Source organism: Gekko japonicus, unplaced genomic scaffold (genome assembly GCF_001447785.1).
Source record: "Gekko japonicus isolate JY-2015 unplaced genomic scaffold, Gekko_japonicus_V1.1 scaffold824, whole genome shotgun sequence".
Taxonomy (NCBI): domain Eukaryota; kingdom Metazoa; phylum Chordata; class Lepidosauria; order Squamata; family Gekkonidae; genus Gekko; species Gekko japonicus.
The window spans coordinates 96590-113379 of record NW_015171528.1 but is presented as its reverse complement, the minus strand read 5'-3'; the positions used below and the strand labels follow the sequence as shown (position 1 = coordinate 113379).

The window sequence follows — 16790 nt, the reverse complement described above, 5'->3', positions numbered from 1 at the left end:
TTTGTGAGTGGCAGCGTTCGATGCGCTCCCAAATCAACTGGCTGACTGAACTGCCACTCAGTAGCTGGCCTGTTTTCCACTGGCTGCATTGCCTCAGTCCCGCACAAAACATGCGCTGCCCAGCCTCTCTACCTCAGTGTGCTGGGAGGCGACGGACGGGCTGGACACTCTGGCGGGCAAACAGTCATGAGGCCAAGCCATCTCATGGCGGCTCCACAGCCATCATAGTCGGCCACGCCCGGGTGCAGGTAGCTATGTGGCCTGTGAGCTGACACCACTGGGATGGGGGCGGCCGCGAGTGGTGGAGCTGGCCAGCTGGCTGGGAAGGCACTGGTGAGGCATTCAACTGGCCCTCAGCCCCGGGGTCTGGGGAGGGGGGGAGAAAGCAGATTGCCAGCATAGCCTTCTCAGGGTGGAGGTGGCTGCGAACAGTGGAGCCGGACAGCTGGGAAGGCACTGGGCAGGGTGTTCCACTGGCCCTCAGACCTGGGGTCTGGGGAGGGAGGCGAAACCACATTGCCATCATGTCTTTCTTGGGGCGGAGACAGGCGCGGGCAGCAGAGGTTGGGTGCTGCCAGCAGAGCTGGGGGGCTGGGAAGGCACTGGCGGGGCATTCTGCTGGCCCTCGACCCCGGAGTCTGGGGAGGGGGGAGAAGGCGAATTGCCATCATATCCTTCTAGAGTCCATTGTATTGCTTCTACAATGAGCTTTGCAGCTAGTTGGGTATATTTATGAAAACCCAAAGTATAAATAACTGCATTTTGTTCAAACAAAATTGCTAATATCCCCAGTGGTAGAGGCAGAAATACAGATATGCGAACTGTGGCATCCTGTGCTACATAATCACATATCTCATTTTTTACCATCTGAGAAGCAGGAAAGAATATAAGTTGAAAATAGAAACCATAATTAGTAAATAACATGAAAAGGACTTAGAAATAGTCTGCTTCGTGCCACAGTCATGGCATCTCTAGCACTGCCTCCTAACACCCTCCAGTAAGGGCACCATATTCCCCCCTTCCCTGTCACCAACGCTCAGGGCTGGGAGCTAGAGTCCTCCCTGTGAGCTACTTATTAATAGTAAACCAAATGGAGGTGTGATAGAAGTTTACAAGCGGTTCTTTGGAAGCAGATGAAACTCTGAGTCTCACGAGCAGTAAAATCTGGTCTTGTTTATGGAGAGGAACCTAAAATTAAATAATTCCAGTGAAGTCAAGAAACTGCTCATACATGCTGGCTCTGTTTTCTTGCTGAATTCCATAGCAACCATATCCAAAGAGAAAGTACATAAAGACTACATTTGGTCAGCTGGTGAGGATAGCTTGAAACAGGCAATCTGTAGCATTTTGCAGCACAGGTAGTGTCCTCGGGTCTTTTCAGAAGAACGGTTCAGGGTGACTTCTGAATTGTACTTCTCATGGATTTATGCTTAAGTCACTGTTTCAGCGCTTCTTTGGATATCCAACGGGCATGTTAACTTTGCAGCCTATTGTTTTATAAGAGTCTCACCTGTCTTTTTAATGACATGTTTTCCAGAAATCCTTCAGCTTCATGTTTCAAAAGGCTTGGGTGGCTTTTCCTTCCCAGCTCAGCGTTTCTGGTCTGAGCACATAAGCAGCAGAGTCAGACTCCAGTTCTCTGGACCAATGCAGTGTGTCTCATCCTTAGCCTCTGACATCCCTTCCCTGGCCCATAGACTGATTCTGAGAAAGCTACTATGGTAGTGAAAACAACAGTGAATCTTGTGCCACCACAAAATCTATTATATTTATTGTGGCATAATCCCTTCAGTTTATGGTTAAGATGCAAACCGAGTGAACCATTCTTTGCTTGACGGTTTCCAGTTCCTATTTTCACAAATCGTTAGGCCCATCGATGTCAGTGGAGTTAAAAGGAATGTGAGCGCTGTGCTTCCTCAAGTGTAGATGCAAAGGTAGGGAGGCAGTCCATGTACATCCTGTGCCCTTACCCCTGCTCCAACTGCCCTGGTCGTTTGTGCTGCTCAGATACAGTGTTGAAGGTGAGTTGGCCCTGACATGACTAGGTTCCATTAAGACAGCAACGATAGCCAAAGTTTAGTCCTTAAGATGGCTGACAGTGGCTAAAACAGTGTCTGATAAAGACTCAGAAAGTTCACAAGGTTTCACTAAGTCCTGACAGAGAAGTCTGGCAGACTTTTCTGTTCTTTCCTGTACTTCCCCTCCCATTTCTTCTCCCTCTTTCATCGTAATCATGACTTAGTGTCTCCTGACTCATGCTGTTAAAACTTACCATCCCTATTGACAAAACATCCTGAAATGTCAGTCCAAAAATTCAGTTCTGTAGATGTGATTATTTGATTTTCATGGTTGAAGCAGAGCCGGTTGAGACTGAATCCATCAAAGACAGAGGTCCTGTGGTTGGGTGGGGGCAACCCGAGGTCTGGGTGCCAACTCCCAGCTCTTGACACCATGCCACTTATACCAGGTCCGACCATCAAGAGTCTGGGTGTGCTCCTGGATCTCTCCCTATCTATTCTATGGAGGCCCAGGTAGTGAATATTGTCAGGCTGGCATTTTTCTAACAACACTAGATCAAGCAACTAGCCCCCTTCCATTCTAGCCCTGACCTTGCCACAGTGATCCACGCAATGGTCACCTCAAGATTGGATTACTGCAAATTGCTCTACATAGGGCTACCCTTGATGCTGACCCATAAATTACAGTTTGTCCAGAATGCAGTGGCATGGGTGTGCTTCACCAGCTGCACTGGCTCCAGATCGAATTCTGGATCTGCTTCAAGGTGTTGGTTCTGACCTTTAAGGCCCTTAATGGTTTGGGACCAGCATACCTGTTGGACCACCTTCCCCGGTATGTCCCTTGAGAAGAGGCTTTTGCTCAGAAGATCAAAACTTGCTGGTGTTCCCTGGCCCAAGAGAGGTCCAGCTGTCCTCATCTAGAGCCATGGCTTTCTCTGCCCTGGCTCCTGCCTGGTGGAACTCTCTACCTGGTGACATCCACGCCCTGCAGGACCTAGCTCAGTTCCGTAGGGCGTGTAAAACAGACATGTTCTGCCAGGCCTATATTTGAGGACAGCAACAGCCTGCATTGTGGCTCTTACTGTGGCCTTCTCCATGACCAGCCCCTGATCCACCCAGGAGAGGGAGCAAACTGCATTTTAAGCCATCAATTAATGTTTGGTTTCATGGTAATTTATAGTCAATAATTTGTAACTAATTTATTTTGGGGTATTTTAACTTGTTGTTCACTACCCTGAGCCCTTTGGGGAAGGGTGGTCTATAAATTTAATAAGACAACAACAACAACTGCATCAAGCTTGGCTTGTTTGATTTTTTGAGAACAATAGACTACAATTAATGGTGAAATCATGACTTGCCCATTCTCCCCCACTGGATCCATTCACTAACCATAACAGTTTGCCTGTATATTATGGATGGGAAAGGGCAAACACATCTGTGATCTTATTATTAACTTGCTTTAAAAGGCAGGACTTATTAAAAAAAAATGGCACTGGCCCACTGATTGATGTAGAGTCCTACATATTAAAAGTGACTGCTTCCATCCAGTGCACTCATAAGCAGGTTGTGTCTTCTTTGGGGCAGCTTTGAGATGCACTGGGGACAGGCTGCTGGGAGGGGGGGGGATCAGCATAGAATCATAGAATCTGAGAGCTGGAAGGGACTTCCAGGGTCATCTAGCCCAACCCCCTGCACAATGCAGGAAATTCACAAATACCTTCCCCCTGCACCCCCAGTGAGCCCTGCTCTATGCCCAGGGGTCACTGGGAGTGTGGAGGGGAGGTACTGGCCTGGAAAAAATTGCTTCCTGACCCCAAAGTGGCAATCAGCATTTCCCTGGGCATGTAAGAAAAGGCCACAAAAAACTAAGCACTGATGCAAACCTTCCTACTCTCCCTCTCATAATCTGCCTAAGTTCACAGAATCAGCATTGCTGTCAGATGGCCATCTAGCCTTTGTTCAAAAACCTCCAAAGAAGGAGAGGAAGAGTCATTCTAGTGCAATCCCTGTTGTGTCTGTCCACAGGTAGAGAAGCGCTTGGAGCTGGTGAAGCAAGTCTCCCATAGCACACACAAGAAGCTGACAGGATGTCTTCAGGGGCAGCAAGGATCGGATTCTGACAAGCGTTCGGTGAGAGTTTCCAGTATCTGCCATGCAATAGGGCTGGGCTCATGTTTCTTCATGTTTGCATTGAGAAGAGGTAAGGGAGAAGGGAAGCAAGCTGAGAAGAGGCCTGTAGTGGCTTTTCCTTCCTTTGTGCGAAATTGCATATGAATATAAAACAATGAGTAAATAACACTTTAAAAAATTAGTCTTATGAACATACGGTCATTTTCTAGGTGGGAGAGATGCTCACACTGTGTTGTAATGGATTTTGAAAGCAAAACCCCCCATTCCCCTTAAATTCATACAACAGTTGCTTTTGTTGCAGAAGAAATTACCTTTGGCGTCACTTGCCCAGTGCTTGATGGAAGGTTCTGCCATTCTAGGGGATGACTCCCTTCTTGGGTAAGATTTCTCCCATTGAAACACTTTATATGTTGGGGGGGGGGGGATGGTGTACAGCTCTCTTTTTGAAGCCATCTCACTCTGTTAAACATCTCTTTTGGCTGGATATCTGTTGAAACTCACCAAATCATCATTGTATTAAATAATTCATGTCTCCTGCATGCATTTTGAATAGCTTTGTGATGCTACGGTTTCCCCCAGCAAGCCTCCTTGGGTTGGCTCTTGCCTACCTTGCATCTGTTAATGGCTTCCTAGGATAGAGTGATAAATTGTATTTTCACACCAGCCATTTTCTAAAGCATAATTGGCGATCTCTGGACCAGCGTTGTACCCCCACACCTACCTCATGTACAGGTGTCTCTGTCCAGTTGCCTTTGGGGGCTAGACAGGACTTTTTCCCCTGGGAGTTCAGGAACCTCTTTGTCTTGGAGATAAATACTGTAAGTTTGAGTAACATGTGACTTTTGAATATGAGAAGTGAGGATTTATATTGGTTGGGGGCAAATCACTCTTGGTAATTTGTAGTTTGGGTTGACTGGTTTGTGATCAGTTTAAGGAGCAATGTGGACTAGAAGAGAAATAGATCACTATGCCATTATAATGAAGGTCATGTATGAATTATTGATTGACTGCAGGTTGATGAGGCAAGTTATGAAGGAAATTAAAAGGTGGCTTTAAAATAAAAACATAATAGGAGGGAAATTCCCCTCCATGCTGAGTTAAATAGCAATATATTTCTGTTTTAAGTCTGTATGTGGGTGCGCCCTGATTGTAGAGAGCTAATTTGGTGGTACTAGTTACTAGTAGTGTGGGCTCTTGATGTCCTGTTTAAATTTCAAATTTAAGAGGGAATGAGATAGGCTAAACATATTATTTGTATTAACATATTATTTATATAATGAGTGCTTGTATTAATTCTATAACCAAATAGACTGCGGGAGGGCACTTTGGATTGGAAAGTCGGATGCTAAGAAATAATAGGTGGAAATCTGATAGTAGTGTGAAAACTCCAGCAGTATAAACTAAGTAATTCAAGTGGAAACAAATAGATGATTTTTAAGTTGACCAGGAGTATATGTAATGGGAATTATTAATATATACATGAGAATGGTATGCATGAGAATGGAAAGAATGCAGAAACCATGTAATTAACCAAATAATATGACATGGAAGGAAATGAGTTATAGCATTGGTGTATGTTGGTGGTGGTTGTTTATGTTTGTATTTGTTTCGATAAGTTTGGAAAACTTAATAAAGACATATAAAAAAAAGGAACCTCTTTGACAAAATTCTTTTTTAAAATGTTTAAAAGTTCATGAGTTTTCAGTATACAGATTAAAAACGTCATTTCCCTCTTGAGAGTTCCAGCACCTCCCCCCCCCAAAAAAGAAAGACCTGGGGCTAGGCATGGTTTCTGCCCCACTTGCTGCCCCTACCCCAATAAGCCACCCTTGGTCTCCTTCCCACCTCTTTCTTTTATGTTGCTGCTTGCCTTTCTTCTCCTGCAGGAAGATGCTGAAGCTATGTGGGGAAGCAGAGGACAAGCTAGCCCAAGAGCTCATCCACTTCGAGTTGCAAGTCGAAAGGGATGTGATTGAACCTCTGTTTGTGTTGGCTGAGGTGAGAGTCACCTGAGCAGTAAGTTGCTGTGCAAAACTTGGTACTGGGTTGCTCCTAATAGGAAGAAGTTGTGGACGAAGGGGTGTGTTGGGGCAGAAGAAGGAAGTAGTAGTACCACTTTTGCAGTTTTGTACTTACAGGGGGTTTTTTTGTTTGGAGATTGTGTAGGCGTGGGGGGACCAATAGTGGCCCTTGTACAAACTCCTCTTGGGAGAGGGCAAGACTGCCTGCAGGGAATAGGGGGCTCCATGAACAAACAGCTCTGTAAAAGTAGTAGAAGTGTGTGGGGGGGTTAACATGGCATTGCTGGCAAAGTTTGGGAAACAAGAAGGTATCCAGCAGACCCAGGAAGTAAAGCAGGAACAGAAGACAGAGTGGGGCAGGACGCTAGGTCTGGGAGCTTAGAGCAAAATTAGCTTTATTTCTAAATGGTACTGGAAGATCAACAGCTAGCTTTGGGCCCTGCCCACACATCAATCACTGTCTCCCCATAGGAGCATTGCCCACCCAACTGGCAGCTCTTAGAAGGCATGTCTTTCTTTAGCAATATGGTCCATGAATTCTGACATTCGCTAGAAATTCAGTAGTTTTACATGTGGTAGGGTTCTCAAGTCCATTTTTCTTCGCGGCGGGGGGGCTCCCGGACGGCGTCCCGAGCGCGCGCGCGCACCACATGCACATCAGCCAGATGTGACGTGATGACGCTGAGGTTCCCCCCCGGGGCCCGATTCCACAGTGGCGGAAATCGGGCCTCCAAAGCGGGGGATTATCCGCCCCCCGGGGGGACTTGGCAACCCTAACATGTGGACACCATTTTTAACTGCTCCATGTCATAAGCTGATTGTGTGTATGTTTTCATTTTCCATAATTTTTGTTTTGACTACGGAAACACAAACACACATATGCACAACTAGAAAAGATCAAGCCTCCCCCTGTTCAGATTATCAGTGGCTTACCAATTGCAAGCACCTTGAAAGACCTCACTTCTGCTGCCTCCTCAATTCTAGATTGGCACATGTTTGCTCTCTTTCACTCTCTCTATCTTCACATGCATATTTTCATACTGGTCTCTGAGCACTGGAAAGCACATTGACAATTAAATTATGCACAATTCCCTTTGCAGTTTTTTAAAATGATATTTAATTAATATATTTGGATTTTTTAAGTAGATTGGGTTGTTCAGGTTTCCAAAAGGTTGGTTTTCTGATTTTCTGTGTATAAAAGTCACACTTACGTGGTACATGCCCTTCCTTTGAAGCAAACCTGGATTTCCCAGTTATGTTGACTGTTCAAGTCTTGGCTCTTGGGAGCTAGAGTAACATTTTTTTATAACCACAAAACCTATTTTAAAACATTCAGCAGTCAGCAAATATGGATCAGCACAGCAGCTGCCATTTTTGAGTACCCTGAGGAATACAAACTAAGGCTGTAAGACTCTCTGTTTAACTTGTGAGCAGAAGATCATTTTCAGTGGGAAGGGAACTCTCTTCAGATTACATCTGGGAATTGCAAACTAGGTATATTTGTATATCAGGCCCATTATTTTTCAGTTCTGGTACTATTGGTAAATGTTTCTGTCTAGTCACTTAGCCACTATAGTTCTTTAAGCTGCTTTTTCAGCCACATTCTCAGCCCAAAGGCTCCCAAAGCAGCATACAAAATGATTAAAAACCGTGTCAAAACAATTAAAATACTGGCATTAAAATATAAACAACAGCAGTGAAAACTTAAAAAACCCATAGCAGCATTTGCATTGATTAAATAATATTAAAATAATAACAAGCTAAAATAAGCTTATCTACATAGAAATAAAGTGGAGTCTTTTTTTTCCATGATGGTTTTAGTGTGTTCTAGAGGTGTCCACAGCTCATGGCAGTCGAGCTTGACAATCAAGCACGTTGGAGTGATGGGGAAAATTTCAGCCCTTCCAGGGAACTCAGACACACGTGGGTTGACACATTTCAGGATCCATGTGGTAGGCATGTGTCTGCCACATAGATTTCAAGTCATTTGTGTTGTATGAGTTGCATACTGAGAACTTAAGTACGCATCAATTCCCCAAACAGGGCGAACAGCAGCTCCCCATGTTTATCACATATAAGAAAATGGTGCTGAAGGGACAGGCGAAGCCCCTTCTTGTGCACTGAGGTCAGATCCAAATCGGGCCTCTACCAATGCTTCCTCTAAACTGTGGAGTCTTGTGAGCAAAAAATTCTACTTTGTGAACTGGCATTAAAGTTGTGAGTGAGCAATTTGGCTACTGCATAAATTAATTTGCTCTGAAGCCATCCTTCCTGAGCTAAGACAAAAATGTGTGAGCCATAGGCTAAAAAAGAATTGTCACACTAACTCAGCCTAGAGGGAACACTGGCTTCTACATGTCTGGGAATTAAGTTCCCAGACGCAACTCTAAAACACATCTGGCTGAAAAACCATATGCCCGCTGCCTGGACATTGTGAATTGGCTCAAAGGATATTCTGAATTCAAGAGCACATCTTTCCTTTTCTTCTGTTATGTGTCTCTGTAACTGAATAATCCTTGAAGACCTGAACTGGCATGAAATTCTTTCGGGAAGACAATTAGATCACAGTAGCACCTTAGAGACCAATAAGATTTTCAAGGTTTAAGAATGTTGGTCTCGAAGGTGTTACTGGACTCAAATCTTGTCGTTCTGCAGCAGAGTAACACGGCTACCCTCTGAAACTATTCTTTCAGTTGTGCATCTGAATGAAGATTTGATTAGTTACTAAGCACTTCTTTACAGTTTTCTTTCTCTTACAGTTACCTACATTTAACATCAGCACATAAGAAGGGAGTATCAGCAAGTCACTGTAGGGTGTGGGGGAGAGAGGCTCCTTGTGCAGGTGCTGGGCAGCTCACAGGTGGCCTGTGGTCTCCCAGTTGCTTCTGCTGGCCTTGTCTCAGATTTGAAATCTGAGAATTTGCTTTGGGATTCAGTGAATGGGAGATATTTGGCAATTCTTGCGGAATTTATTCCTGCTACATTTTTCTTTTTAATTAACTTCAGGTAGAAATCCCAAATATTCAAAAACAAAGAAAGCACTTAGCAAAATTAGTTCTGGACATGGATTCTTCAAAAACAAGGTAAGAGATTTGTTCTTTCTCAGGTTTTTAGGTTTTTTTAAACAATTATCTTTTAATACAATTATCTCAGTTAAGAACCCTTAATGCAACATCTCCATTTAAAAAAAAAATACTGGTCCTGGAGAAGATTGTAATCTCTGAAAGTAACTCATCAAGACTTCCATTGTGAAGAGACTGGCCTGAAATGGCTGATAGATGTGGCCCTTTCAATGAAGAAGCCTCCCCATCAAGTCCTCTATTGGTGAAATAAAGGCAGTCTACTTCTTTCTGTACAAATGGCAGGAGTCAGTGAAAGCTTTGAGAATTTATCAAATCCTATATGTCACACTCTATCAGAGCCAAAGTAGTGTGTTAGCCATGAAGTCTTTGCGGGCTAAGGTTGGTTCTTACGATTCCTTAGTTGTATGGGAACTATGGCAGAACAACTCCTTTCCCTGTGCCCAAGGTGGTAGGAGAAGCTCCAGTCATGTGGGAGAGGCCCATCCCATGGCTCCTTTCCATATTAGCATTAACCCAGATGTTGACATGGGAAAAACTCTCAGCATTGGCTGCTTCCATGTGACCTAGGCTTCCCATATTATCCTTGTGCAGAAAAGAGCAGTATTGTGGCAGCATAGTCACTGGGCTGAAGGAACTATAAAACCATTAGTAAGCAAAGATTGTCTCAGTTTATAATTCAGGGTAGTGGTCTGATCCTGAAACTGATGCAAATTTCCCAGCCAACACTCCCAAATACTTAGGGAGGTGCATTTGACACCCTCACTGTTGGTCTTCAGGAGGCAGTTTTATTTAAACAGTTTTATTTAGGACTGCATTTTGATTGATTTAGCTTTTATTATTGGCAGTCCTGTTTGGTTTTTAAACTGTGACTTCTGTGGGTTTTTATCATTGTTGTTTTTATTGTATTTTTATAATGCTTTATTTGTATTGTAAACCACCTTGCATTCCCCAAGCGAGAGAGGTAACTAATAAATGTTTTAAATAAATAAAATGAAGAGAGGCCTGGAGCTACAGTAGAACCTGTCCCATGTAGGATTGTGCCTGAAAGCAGGAAGTTCTCCCATGCCTGCAATGTAGAAGCATTTTTTTAAAATCTCCGCTCCTGGCAGCTTATAACCAGTCTCAAATGGTGAGATTGTTCCCACAGCACAACAAACTCAATTTGGACACAAAGCTGAAACAGGGGAACTGTAGTGTGTTTTTCTTCATACCATATTTTCCCCTGAAGTCCAGACAGCATTAAGCTCTTACAACTCCATAATAATGACAGCAGAAAGAATTTCAAGGATGACAGCATGGCCTACATATGAGACTTACAAAGAAAAGCAGAGGGCTGAATCCTGGCCCCATCAGGCTTCCTTCACTCTTTTTTCAGATTTTCTGACTCTGATCGAGTGTGGTGGCTCTTAGTGATCCTCTGATAAAAAAAACCCCTGAAGTTTCCTTGCTACCAGGGAACAAAGGACCAAAGAAACAAGGAAATTCAGTAGGACAAGAGAGTTTCATCAGTGACTAATCACAAACCATTCAGTCGCCCCCATCAGCTGAGCCTGCTTTGCGGGGAGGGCAGGATACAAATCTAATAAATAAATAAATAAAGGTCCCCCAACTTCATTTGCGGTGGTTTGAAAGCAAATGTATAAGAGTAATAACTATGTTTTAAGCATTGTAAAACCTCCATTCTTGGGTTTTTAGTTAGGTTTTCTTTACTTTTTCCTATAGATTGTAGACTCTCCCTCCCCAGTTTCTGTTGTAGTTTTATAGAAATGCAAATAAAAAATTCCCCCTCAGGGGCCTTAAAAAAAAAACACAGAAGGGCTACTTGGACCAGCAGCATCTGATTTCAGCTGTGAATGATAGTTGGACCATTCTTACTAAAGGACGTGGTTCTTAACAATATTTGTCTGAGAGAAAAGATGCCGAAAATGTTACTGTATATGGGATGGCATTTATTTATTTATTTTTATTATATTTATACCCCGCCCTCCCAGCCATTAGCCTCTTACAGTGCAGTCTTAAGACTGTGTACTCAGAAATAAATTACACTGACCACAGTGGGACTTAATCCCTTGTAAATGTGTTTAAGGCTGCAACTTTAGGCACACAAAATATCAATAAAGGCTTGTTACAGAAGCAATAACAAGATCTTGCTCAATCATAAGCACTGTTGTAAAATGACTTCACGGGTACTAATGACAAACAGAGCTGAATCTGAGGAAGATTGGTCATAAGGATCTGATTTTAGAGTTCCCCATGGTAATCCAGGAATATTTTTTCACCCTTTATTTTTTTTTCCTTCAGAAGATTTCCTGCTAAACTCCAATTATTCCATGGCTATTTCATTACCAATATATTAACCAGGGGTCATTTCCTAGAAAAAGAGCTGCAGGAGCTCATTAGCATATGCCATAGCCCCTGACATCACCGGAAGTGATGTCAGAAGGGAAAGCAAAAAGGGGGGAAGGCATCTTCAAAAGCCTCCCCTCCCCTTCCCCAGTCTGCCTGCAAGAGGGGGGAAGCGAAGAGTTTAAAGTTTAAACCCCTTCTCACTAGAGTTGGGCCGCAGAAGGAGGAAAGAGGGAAGGAAAGAGAGAGAGAGTAGAGAGAAGGAAAGAAGGAAGGAAAGAGGGGATAAAAAGAGAGAAGGAAAGATGGAAAGAAAGAAGAAAAGAAGAAGGGAAAGAAAGAAAGAGAAGGGAAGAAAGGAGGAAAAGTGGAAAAGGAGAGAACAAAAGGTGGGAAAGAGAGAAAAGAAGGAAGGAAAGAGAGAAGGGAAACGCGGTTCCCTCACTTACCGCAATCAAGGCCTCCCCCAGGCCGCAACGCTTCAGCGCGGGCCCCGGCAAGCTGGCAACAGGCCTCCTCAGGCCTCCCCCGGGCCGCAGCACTCCAGAGCGGGCCCCAAGAGGCCGGTGACGGGCCTCATCAGGCCTCCCCCAGGCTGCAGCACTCCAGCGCGGGCCCGAGAGGCAGGTGATGGGCCTCCTGCAGGCCGCAGTGCTCCAGCATGGGCCCCGGGAGGCCGGTGGCGGGCCTCCTCAGGCCTCCCCCGGGCCGTAGTGCTCCAGCGCGGGCCCTGGGAGGCTGGCAACAGGCCTCTTCAGGTCCCCCTGGGCCGCAGCACTTCGGCGCGGGGAGCTGGGGGCGGGGCTTGCTGCCACCACCATTTGTGCCAGCTCCTGGGCTGCCGGAGCGGCACTCTGGTGCACTCCGACCCCAAATGACCCCTGGTATTAACTGGATTTCAGTGGTTTTCAGTTAATTTTTCCTTAGACTTGTTGCTTCTTCTAGAGAAAGGTGAAAATTGTTAATTGAATTGAAATTGAGAATTGCTGGCTGAGCTTAAACAAATGAAACATTGAGAAAATGGAGGGCTTAAAAGCAGGCAGGTGTGAGCCCTCTTCTGTTTGTGGTCCAGGGGCTTTTGAGCTCATTTTGAGGCCAAGTCAGAGAGTGTAGTGAATTCAGCACTGAGACAAAGATGAATCTTGACCTTAGTGTCTTGGTAGTGGGGTGCTAACTGCAACCAAACTGCTTCTACTCAAAAACAGAAGTGTCATTCCTTTGTATATTGGGATTAGGGTACAACAAGAAATGCATCATAACTCTAAAAAAGAATGCTCCACACTTCTTTCTTGGAAATTCTTTCGAAGAGCTGACTAATGCTGCCATCTTCACTAAGGCACTGCTTCACCCTGACCTGTGTGAGAAGAGTTGATGTGTACTAACCTGTTGACTGGCTCATATGGCATGAGGTTTCAGCTGTTGCCAATATCATTTTACTTTTTTTCTCCTGAAGGTGGCAGCAGTCAGCCAAGTCATCGGGTTTGTCAAGCAACTTGCAGTCTTCAGGTGCCAAAGCAGATGCTCTCAGGGAAGAGATGGAGGAGGCGGCAAACAGAGTGGAGATTTGCAGGGTATCTTTCTTTTCTCCCACTCCCCACATGGTCTCAAAGAGTCATAGACCTTTATGGAAAGGGATACAGGGAAAACCACTATTGGTAACCCATGTCTGTGATCAGACAAGCTGTTTGATCTGATGTCGTTGCTGTTCCCTTCCAGATTTAAAATGCACAATCAGACATCTTAACAGGGTTAACAGTTGTCTATCCCATCCTGCAGTTGTTGGCCTCCCATTGTCACTCCTCCTCGATTGTGTATTTTCTGACACCAGGGAAAATCCAAGGTTTAAGGATGTCAGTCGTTTCACCCCGCATTTCCAGATGTCTGATCTCTCCATCACAGTCTCAAGCCAGAAGGGACATCTGAACCAGTGTTCCCTCTAAGCTGAGGAGTTGTGAGCTAGCTCACAGTTTTTTAGCCTCTGGCTCACACATTTCTGTCTTAGCTCAGGACGGAGGGCTCCAGAGCAAACTAATTTATGCAGTGGCCAAATTGCTGGCTCACAACTTTAATGCCAGTAGCTCACAAAGTGGAATTTTTGCTCACAAGACTTCATGGCTTAGAGGGAACATTGGTCTGAACCCTCCCTTTTCGCATTCTTTTTAAAAATCAGTTAGCAATGTGTGCATGTATGGATCACTGCTCCACAGTTGTTGATCAGCGCTCGTGCCTTTCTATGCTACTGTGCTTGGAAGCCCCCAGGGGGGTTGTTTCTAGCAAAAAGTTCCCAAAAAAGAAGCCTCTCTCCTGTTTCTCAGGGTGGGACAGGGGTTTAAATAGTCCCCAGTTAGGCTCCTGTTTTCACCCCGCATTTCCAGATGATAGGCCATGATTCCGCCCCCAGAACATTTTACTTAAAGCCACATGACAGTTTTCCTCTGGCAGGAAAGTTTGTATGGAAACTCTAAATGAAGGGGTGCTGCAGGAGCATCAAAGATATTTGCAGGACAAACATGATATGTCCAACAGGATTCTCCTGAGGATCTATTTCTTTGATGTTGACCAACATGATAGACAAGATTCAAATGTGAGCATGACATGTTTGTACAAAACTCTTTGGAACAAACAACACCAAATTAATTAGAAGTGTGGCCAGACCACGCTAAGCCTGACATCTGACTGCAGCCCATGGAAACAGAGCATGATGGTGCAAAAGGCAATGTTATAGTTTGGGGAGGACTGGTTTAACAGTTGTATTTCTGTACTGTTTCATCTCAAATGGCTGACTATAACTTCTAACAAGGTCTATGTGCCAATTGTGATTTAATTAACAATCTGTTTTGGGTGTGTATTTAGGTTGGAGGGGGCATTAATTTGAGTTTCCATAAAAGCAAGACAATCCTTGAACAGAATCTGAATTATAATTGACTAGATTGCATGTATGGTCCCTTCCAACTCTGTGATTCTATGATATTATTTCTGTACTTTCTGCAGGATCAGCTGTCAGCTGATATGTTCAATTTTGTGGCCAAAGAGATAGACTATGCAAATTATTTTCAGACTGTAAGTACCTGGCATTTTGTTGTTTCCTTAATATTGCTTCCCTTTTCCTTCCTCCACCTCCTTCAGTGGTCTCCAGGGCACAATAATTTTGCCCCTAATTTTGTCTTTCTCCCAGTTAATAGAAGTGCAAGCTGAGTACCACAGAAAGTCATTAGCACTTTTACAGAATGTGTTGCCTCAGATTAAAGCACAGCAAGGTAAGTCAGCTGCAGTTTCTGTTATGTTACCATAGTGGGCATTTAGCAATACCTTTTTGAATCCCTGTGATTTCCATACCTCTTCCCCATTTGTTGGCCTCTTCCTACTCAAGTATCAGAAGGCTGATTGATCCCTCCCTTCCAGTCTGCTGCACAAGCCAGCCGTGGCAGGTTGGATTGCAAATAGCTAGCTGTCCCCAGAACTGGGGGTGGGAGTCAAGGGGGGGGGCACAAAGGCTGAAAAGCAAGAAAGAGAACTATCACCAAGAAAATTTTCTGAGGTGTTGTCATCTCTGTAATCTGAAATCCTAGAGCTCACCTGGGCTGACTCTGAGTTAGGTAAAGGTAAAGGTTCCCTTGCTCGAAAGCCAGTCGAGTCCGACTCTAGGGTTGCGGTGCTCATCTCCGTTTCAAAACCGAGGAGCCACCAAGGCGCACGGAATGCTGTTACCTTCCCACCGAATTGGTACCTATTTATCTACTTGCAATGTCTTGCTTTCGAACTGCTACGTTGGCAGGAGCTGGAACCAGAGACGGGAGCTCACTCCGTCGTGCGGCAACTCGGGTCTCGAACTGCTGAACTACTGACCTTCCACAGCCTGCAGTTCAGCATCTTAATCACTTGAGCCACCGCAGCTCTGACTCTGAGTTACAAAAGGCTAAAATTCTAGCATTCCACTAAAGGCCTGCTCTTGGAAGGGATTAAGACATGTATGGGCTTCATCCCAAATATAGCTGCTACCTATCTACCACAAGATCTAAACAGCCCTAGCTTGGTGAGAATCATTTCAGCTGGCCAGACCAATAAGGAATGTTCTTTCTGTTTTTACTAGAAAATATATTCTAATTTCTATTTGGTTTTATATATTCTCAACTTCCCTTTTTTTTGGGGGGGGGGGATTCATTTACTTAACAATTTAATTATGACGTCCCCGTATCTATAACTTCTGCCCTGGCACTGTAGCTCAGTGACAGAGCTTCTCCTTATCATTCAGAAGGTCTCAGATTCAATCCCTGGAATCTCCAGTTAAGGATCAGATAGTAGGTGATGTGAAAGACCTTGAGACCCTGGAGAGCCACTGCCAGTCTGAGTAGACAATACTGACCTTATTGGACCAATTGTCTGACTCAGTATAAAACTATTACTCTGATACAAAACCTATTCCAAATAATTGCAATAAAGTAAAGTAACAGTCATCCAAATCATGAGTTTACAAAAGGTAAACCAATTACTCGCAAGTAGACAGCAAGTAAACAATCAAAATGTTCTAATTTTGCAAGGGTTATGAGATACTCAAATAGATCTGCTCCCAGTCCAAAGTATGAGATCCAAAGTATGAATTCCAAGACGAGGTTTCTGGATTTAAATCCGGAAATTAAATCTGGAAACCATGTCTTGGAATTCATACTTTGGAACTCATACTTTGGACTGGGAGTGGATCTATTTGAGTATCTCATAACCCTTGCAAAATTAGAACATTTTGATTGTTTACTTGCTGTCTACTTGCGAGTAATTGGTTTACCTTTTGTAAACTCATGATTTGGATGACTGTTACTTTACTTTATTGCAATTATTTGGAATAGGTTTTGTATCAGAGTAATAGTTTTATACTGAGTCAGACAATTGGTCCAATAAGGTCAGTATTGTCTACTCAGACTGGCAGTGGCTCTCCAGGGTCTCAAGGTCTTTCACATCACCTACTATCTGATCCTTAACTGGAGATTCCAGGGATTGAATCTGAGACCTTCTGAATGATAAGGAGAAGCTCTGTCACTGAGCTACAGTGCCAGGGCAGAAGTTATAGATACGGGGACGTCATAATTAAATTGTTAAGTAAATGAATCCCCCCCCCCCAAAAAAAAGGGAAGTTGAGAATATATAAAACCAAATAGAAATTAGAATATATTTTCTAGTAAAAACAGAAAAAACATTCC

The 16790-nt window shown here is 44.0% G+C and overlaps 1 protein-coding gene across 1 annotated transcript in view; it reads left to right on the top strand.

Annotated features, from left to right (window-relative positions):
• The window catches only part of ARHGAP44 (Rho GTPase activating protein 44), a 105062-nt gene that overhangs the window by 12806 nt on the left and 75466 nt on the right, over positions 1–16790 (top strand). Inside the window, exons 3-9 of the mRNA XM_015419517.1 lie at positions 4044–4148; positions 4450–4526; positions 6035–6146; positions 9176–9252; positions 13052–13169; positions 14590–14658; positions 14774–14855. Coding sequence (XP_015275003.1) covers positions 4044–4148; positions 4450–4526; positions 6035–6146; positions 9176–9252; positions 13052–13169; positions 14590–14658; positions 14774–14855 — 640 coding nt within the window. The remainder of the gene's footprint in view (positions 1–4043; positions 4149–4449; positions 4527–6034; positions 6147–9175; positions 9253–13051; positions 13170–14589; positions 14659–14773; positions 14856–16790) is intronic.